Here is a 6,909-nt window from a genome sequence, read left to right on the forward strand (position 1 = left end):
TATTTATTTTAAAATTAGCATAATAATTGAAATGGTTGGTGAAGTTAGTGAAGAAATCATACCATTAGTCGACAATGGAGTAACTGAAGGATTTAGAACAGACCATTAGATATCTAAAAATTTGAACACCAATCAATTAATTAATAGAAAAACAAAATTAAAGACGCTAAGCGAAAGAAGCAAAGCCTTTATATTGAATAAATAATACAAAGGAAGAGATTGCAAATGAAGAGATATGCAATTACACTGAAAATAAGCAAATGATTTATATAACCATATTTCACTACTTAATAATATATAGTACTCCTATAAAACACAACAATAGGAAAATATATTAATTTTTTTTTGCTAATCTTTCATTTTATCTCTAATAACACGTACGGAGTGTCGAATTTAATTTGTTGACTTCTATTTGTACGTAGCTTGAATTATAGTTTTACTAATACTAGTTTTAAACCCGTGCAAAATTGCACGGGTATGTATTTGGGCCAGAATTAATATTTTTTTATGTATATTTATTTTTGCATTTCTATTGTACCCATCTAATTGGTCTAAATCAATGATGTACATAATTAATGTTTAAATTTGTTACAAACATGTGTTCACATGCACTGGTTTATAAGGAAATAACGTAATCTACTCTTGTAAATAAAAATTGCATACATAAAAAACTTTACATTCGGATAAAAGAAATATAATCTAATAATCAACTTTGACATATGCAAGTTATTCTAAAAATTGAAAAATTTCATGATACACTACATTAGTAGTCGTAGTAGAAGTACGCATATCTGAGTCACAAATTAAAATTTTCAAGCCTTCTTTTCGGGTGACCCTGGAAAGTGCAACATAAAGCTGGCCATGACTAAACACTGGTCCTGGAAGATAGATGCTGACCTAAGATAAAGACTGCCCTTGACTCTTGTTTATCGTCATTGCAAAACAAACAGCGATGGGGAATTGTCTTCTACTGAAACGTACCGGAAATCTACTGGTGTCTGATGGAGTAAGTGTTAGTAGATCAATATGCACTCTATCAACTTTATGACTACCAGTTAAGACAGTACATCTTATCACGCGTGCCCCCGGATCAGTCACAATTAGTCTCGTGCCGTTACACAACCCACGTGATTGATCAATGTTTCGCAGAAGCATCACCATAGCACCGACCTTCAACTTCAATTGGTGATTCGGGAGTCCGACACATTTAATACTGTTGAGGAATTCAGTAGAGTGAATGTCACCGTCACCTGTACCTCTGTCATCACTACACACCTCATCGGAGCTTATATAAATTCTCTCATCCTTTTTAATAAGCGAGAAAACATATTCATTTACTGATTCAACAATCTCGTGAGTAGGAGTCAGGATTGCCCTTTGTTGGAGATATTCCGGATTCCACAATTGTGCTAGCAGATCCGGATAAGTGACATCTACTAATGTCTTAATAGGATTCGTCACATCCTGAATTAGTAAGTCGGCTGGTAATTCTAGATCAACTTCTCCATCATTTTCACCGCCTGCTATACCATCTCCAATCTCCAAGAGCCATTCGGAGAATTTTCGTAACTCCTCAACATTGTCAGTTGAACTACCAACTTGCAATCGCATATTTTTGGTCAATCTAAGTACCTATACGTGGTATACGTTTTAAATAATTTAAATACAGTAAGACAATAATAATTTAAGTAAGACTCACATAAAACGGTATTATTGATATTTAAAGAAAGAAACATATATACCTTGCAGAAAGACCATAAATACGATGAACACAGGGATGCAGCCACAACAACTGCTCTACTTCCTTTTGAAACAACCGGTAATGTCTGTCTAAAATCACCCCCGAATACCACAACTTTCCCACCAAATGGCAATTCAGCATTTCCCACGTCCAAAACACGCATTACATCTTTAAACTTTTATCAAGGGCCTTAAAGCAATGCCTATGAGTCATCGGTGCTTCATCCCATATTATAAGTTTAGCACGTATCAAAAGTTCAGCTAAATCACTGTCGGGCTTAATTCGGGAGCATATGGAATCCTCCGTTACATTAATGGAAATTCCAAACCTGGAATGAGCTGTTACACCACCTGGTATCAATGTTACTGCAATTCCACTTGACGCAATGTACCACAAACAATATCGCCCTTACTTCTGAAACAGGCACACAAAGCTCTCCAAAGGAAAGTTTTCCCAGTTCTACCATATCCATAAACGAAGAACACCCCTCCTTTGTTATTTAAAGCAGCTTCCATAACTTCATTATACACCAACCTTTGCTCGTCAGTCATTGAAGATAACTGAATCTCATGTTCTTCACTCAAGGACTGTTTATCGTACGACAACACATCCATGACTAAACTATTTTGATGATGTGTCGTTGTAGATATGTCTGGGAACGGTATTCCCTCAAATCGACGAAGTGAACTACCATTTATTTGAAGAGAATTTTCAATATCAATAAGTGTATAATTTTGAAACTCTTCATCGGTAAGCTGTAAATCTGTGGTTTAAAAAGTTGCAATATTATCTATGTGATTTTATATACTGCAGCAATAAATTCATAGAATAGATGAAGGTAAGAATGCGAAATATGAAGAATTGTTTTAAAGTTGTTCTAATTAAAATAGCGGTAAATATTTACTATTAAATGAAGACACACGTTGATTGTTAAGAACAATGCGTTGCCTATGAAGGATGTCGTCCGATAGCAGTTGCCAAGTTTCGTCCCAGACTCTGCTCGGCATAGACAAAGTGCCACAAAATAATAACGTCGCGAACAAATTTCTCAAGTAGAAGCCAGACCCCCAATCAGCTGCTTCGTTGATAGCTGCAATATACTCTTGATCATCACCAATTAATCCCAATGCATAACATGCTTCTCTAAATGTCGGATGAACAAAATTATTCACAGTCCTAATATCTTCAAAACATTTTGGTCCCTTAACGTGATTCAACAGTACTCTCATGAAATACAACTCACCACATTGCGGGGGAACGTGAACCAACCTACCAATTGTAAATCCTTTTTTCCTAAGGCTCCATTGATGAAGTTTCTTTTTCCAAACAAATTTGGTTGGAAATTCACAGTACAATTTTTCTTTAGCAATCTGCATCTCTTCTACTGTCAAATTATTAAAGCCCATCCAATTAAGAAATTGTGACACCCGAGCGAAGTATTTTCTACGACCTCATCAACCCAACCATCATCGTGGAAGATAATAGGCTGCTCATCCGGAAGATGGTACTGTAGCCTTTCAACAGCAAGCGTTCTATAGTGGATATCAAACCCAAAAATTCTCCAAGCGGCTTCACATGCAGAGAGATATCGGCAATCGTAAAACCTCTTAATCTCATTAAATCGACCAGGTTCCTCCTCATTACGTTGTGTGTAAGACGTTTGCATGGTAACTCGATCAGAGCCCTTGTTAATGTACTTAAATAGGTACTTTATGGATCTAGATTGATTACACCATTCGACATTGATATGAACCCGATATTTCAACAACAACTGAGAGTTATATGGAATGACAAAATCATTTCCCAGGGGCACATCATCTTTAATCACCGTAACTCCTTTCTTACTTCTCTTGTATATAGGGTACCCATCACAGTCAACCGTTGTTCTCTAGGTGCACGACTTTGGGTAATATTTTGAGCATTTATCTCCGACCATACACGGTGATAAGGGCTTTGCTTTACCAGAGGGTCCATGAAGCATATACTCGTATACAACACTATGTAAGACGGGATCTGTAGTCGGATCAGGAATCTCCGCAGAAATGATTTTGTCGACATCTACGGCTGTAGGGAATTTGTTCTTCCGATGTAGGAACAATACTATATGGGCATGAGGGAGTCCACGTTTTTTAAATTCAATAGTATAGACGACTGCAAAAAAACGTTCATAAATGTCATTAGATTTTTCTATAGTAATGCTATGTCAGAAACGATATATTAAGTTAAAAGATTAGCAATTGGTAGTACCTCCTCGTGCTCTTCCAAAAATATGTCGTTCCTTTAAGTCCCTAATCAACTCATCGAGCTTCATTTTAAAGACGCGACAGACAATATCTGGACGGTCCTCGGGTTGCAATCCTCTTTTAGAAACAAATCGTACTATTTCCGGCCACTTAGGATTACAGGTGAAAGTGATGAATAAATCTGGATAACCAAACCACTTACAAATAGTCATGGTATCAAGGAAATTTGCTTTTTTCCACTTGTCACCTCCCGGGAAAGAAGAAGGCACGATAAATCGAGTACCCGCCGAAGATGGCTCAACATCTCCTCTTCCAACAGCATTTGAGTGGTTCTTATAATTATTAACTCTAAGTCGATCTTGGTTAAAACGAATGAAATTCAGCCTATGCGATTCGACCAGCATATAACAATCAACTAAAAATTGGTGGAATGCCTTACCAGATAATAAGATCGTTGGAAATTCAACATCTGGTGGTCTCTCTATAAGATGATAAGCAAAGCACTCCCTACACGTTGTTTCTTCACGTGGTTGGTCACTCGTGCTAACACCAATAGAAGAAGCACTATGTAGGATAACTGGCTTATACCCATCTTCTCCGGATGGAATTAACAAAGGATATTGTAAGGGGGTGTATAAAGGGTGCAACTCAGATATCCGTTGTAAACCACCGCACGACCTTCTCACAATAATATCTCGCTTCTCCATATGTGGACCAATATCACCCTTAATTAAAGCCGCTACCTCTGAAACTGTTGGAAGATTGTAAGTTCTTCCATCACTTGATCTCCTTGAAATCAGTTTGATACTCACTTCACTGTCTATATTTTCAGTCAGTCTATCCCTAACCTTCCTAAATGTCTTTGCAATTGTATTGTGAGAGTCAATCATATTTTCCAAAAATCGTATTAACTCGTCATTGAACCTTGATGGATCCCCTGGACTACAATTAAAAATAAAATTATTGCCTACGAAAAAAAATATTATACAAAAAAAATTTATTATGGAAAGAAAATATATTTACCTAATGGCATTTTTTCGATTTTGAACTTCCTCTTCCGTGTCATATATGTAAAGTTGACAGAACTTTGGCCTTGCATCTCCGGTCGGTACCAAAGTCCCTATCCGATGGCAATTTTAACCTCCCATCCTAAAGGTATACGGTCATTTACCTTGATTGATGGAATGATCGATTTTACCGCCCATAGAAGTGAATGAGAACATCGAGTTATAAGCTCTAATGTTTTCTCTATAATGATTGCTAAATCGATGCTGACCAGTCAACAATGACTTTATAAGTTCAGGCGGCTGCTGTAGAAATGGGAGTTCAACTTTTCCATCAGAACAACAAAGTGAGAACTTAGGACGTCTTGTACCACGTCTTTTATCTTTTCTCTCCTCAAACCACATCAACGCTTGACATTTCTCGCACTCATATTCTGCATCACCACAGTCCCAATATCCAAAACAAAAGTCATAAATTGAGACATAAAAATTAGAGTACAATAACCAAAGCATGTTGCAATTCAAATTAAAAAATAAAAAGTCATGAATGAACTAACCATCGTTATTTAACGGCACAGAAGTATTTTACTGAGTTCTCGAAGATTCGCCATGTGAATAGGATGCATTAAAAACAGAACTACCGGGTGATTGTTCAATTCGGTTTACAGATGGAATTACTTTATTGAAAGCTTCACCATATTCAGCACATAGATCTCTCACTAAGCGCTCAACAATATTGGTCGGACTATATATAAGTTTCTACACAACGTTTTTAATTAAAATTAAGACTTTCACAAACGTTAATACATGTTAAATGTAAAAAATTAAATATAGATATATGCCTGTCACGTTGAAGGTTGCTCGTGTAAAATTGACCGTATTTTGAGAAACGTCACTATGAACGCTACCAGCACGTTTCTTAGAGAATCGAGACTGTCTTTTTTCTCTTGTCGTTCTCGCCCGTAACTGATTAGGCGTTACAATAAGAGTGTTGGAATATGATAGAGTAGGATCATTAAAAACATTACTTGGCGGGGTTGTTATCGCTATCTGTTCACTTATGGTTCTTCTGCTGCTTCAATGACATGGGGTATGAGAAACTGAAATTTTCACAACTGGTAATGACTTATTATAATTTTTTAAAAAGAACAAATGAAACAGGATTAAAATAAAAATTTTAAAAATTGAATATGTGTAGTAAAATATTAACAATTAAAAATAAAGAAGTACCGTTGGTAATGTCAGATAGCGGTACTCGAGGATTTGACATTGATTGTGGCGTATTGTTCGTAATCATCAAGTTTCTTTCTGATATCTGAACACCTATATTGGTAAACCATAACGACAAAGACAAATTATGTCAAACGTTATATTTTATTTTACATTTTGAAACCGTAAACAACGTGGACTGTATGTAAACACATCTCGAACAAAATTAAAAGGCCAAACGATATCACAAATGGGCTAAGAACGACCAAATTTAGGCTCAACATTTCTTTCATTCCCGTCCAGCCCAACTACCTAAAAAACCCTAATACCAACCCACACGATATAAAAGTTGGGCTATCAACAATACAATTTGGGCTCAAGCTTTGTATAATTCACTCCCGCCCAACATCATAAAATACCCTAATAATATCCCCTACTATATATACCCCTCCCCACAATTGAAACCCTAATTTTTCGTCTCATTCCATTACACGCCTCCGTCTTTCTCTCCCTCTCTCTCTCTTCCTTCACTCTCTGACTAAAAACTATTCTTCTCTCAGTAAAAATTACACACTCCCATCTCCTCCCTCATTCTCCCTAATTCAGATTACCCACCCTTCATTCTCCCACCTCTTCTTCCCGCATGCAGACGGTCATCAAGATGGTGAAGGTCGAAATCTTGTTCTTTCGATCTAGCTACGGGTCCCTAATA

General features: G+C 36.6%; 2 protein-coding genes across 2 annotated transcripts; both read right to left on the reverse strand.

Annotated features, from left to right (window-relative positions):
- Positions 1 to 897: 897 nt before the first annotated feature.
- LOC141632234 (uncharacterized) lies at positions 898 to 1,904 on the reverse strand. The gene is made up of 2 exons (XM_074444796.1): positions 1,743 to 1,904; positions 898 to 1,632 (listed from the first exon to the last, which is right to left on the reverse strand). Exons 1-2 carry the CDS (start codon positions 1,902 to 1,904, stop codon positions 898 to 900), a joined length of 897 nt encoding a protein of 298 aa, XP_074300897.1.
- A 199-nt stretch (positions 1,905 to 2,103) lies between these two features.
- On the reverse strand, positions 2,104 to 5,599 carry LOC141632235 (uncharacterized). Its single transcript, XM_074444798.1, has 6 exons — positions 5,578 to 5,599; positions 5,156 to 5,422; positions 3,989 to 4,921; positions 3,704 to 3,892; positions 2,664 to 3,125; positions 2,104 to 2,504 (listed from the first exon to the last, which is right to left on the reverse strand). The coding sequence occupies exons 1-6, from the start codon at positions 5,597 to 5,599 to the stop codon at positions 2,104 to 2,106; spliced, it is 2,274 nt and encodes a 757-aa protein (XP_074300899.1).
- Between the last annotated feature and the right edge of the window lie 1,310 nt (positions 5,600 to 6,909).

This window comes from Silene latifolia, chromosome Y, assembly GCF_048544455.1.
Source record: "Silene latifolia isolate original U9 population chromosome Y, ASM4854445v1, whole genome shotgun sequence".
Classification (NCBI taxonomy): Eukaryota; Viridiplantae; Streptophyta; class Magnoliopsida; order Caryophyllales; family Caryophyllaceae; genus Silene; species Silene latifolia.

Coding starts and splice junctions, on each gene's coding strand:
- LOC141632234 (XM_074444796.1), bottom strand. CDS start 1,904: ATGCGTGTTTTGGACGTGGGAAATGCTGAATTGCCATTTGGTGGGAAA. Junction 1,633..1,742: donor ATTTATGGTCTTTCTGCAAG/GTATATATGTTT, acceptor TACCACGTATAG/GTACTTAGATTGACCAAAAA.
- LOC141632235 (XM_074444798.1), bottom strand. CDS start 5,599: ATGGCGAATCTTCGAGAACTCA. Junction 5,423..5,577: donor GGCGAATCTTCGAGAACTCA/GTAAAATACTTC, acceptor GTGGTGATGCAG/AATATGAGTGCGAGAAATGT. Junction 3,126..3,703: donor TATGCTTCATGGACCCTCTG/GTAAAGCAAAGC, acceptor ATAATTTGACAG/TAGAAGAGATGCAGATTGCT.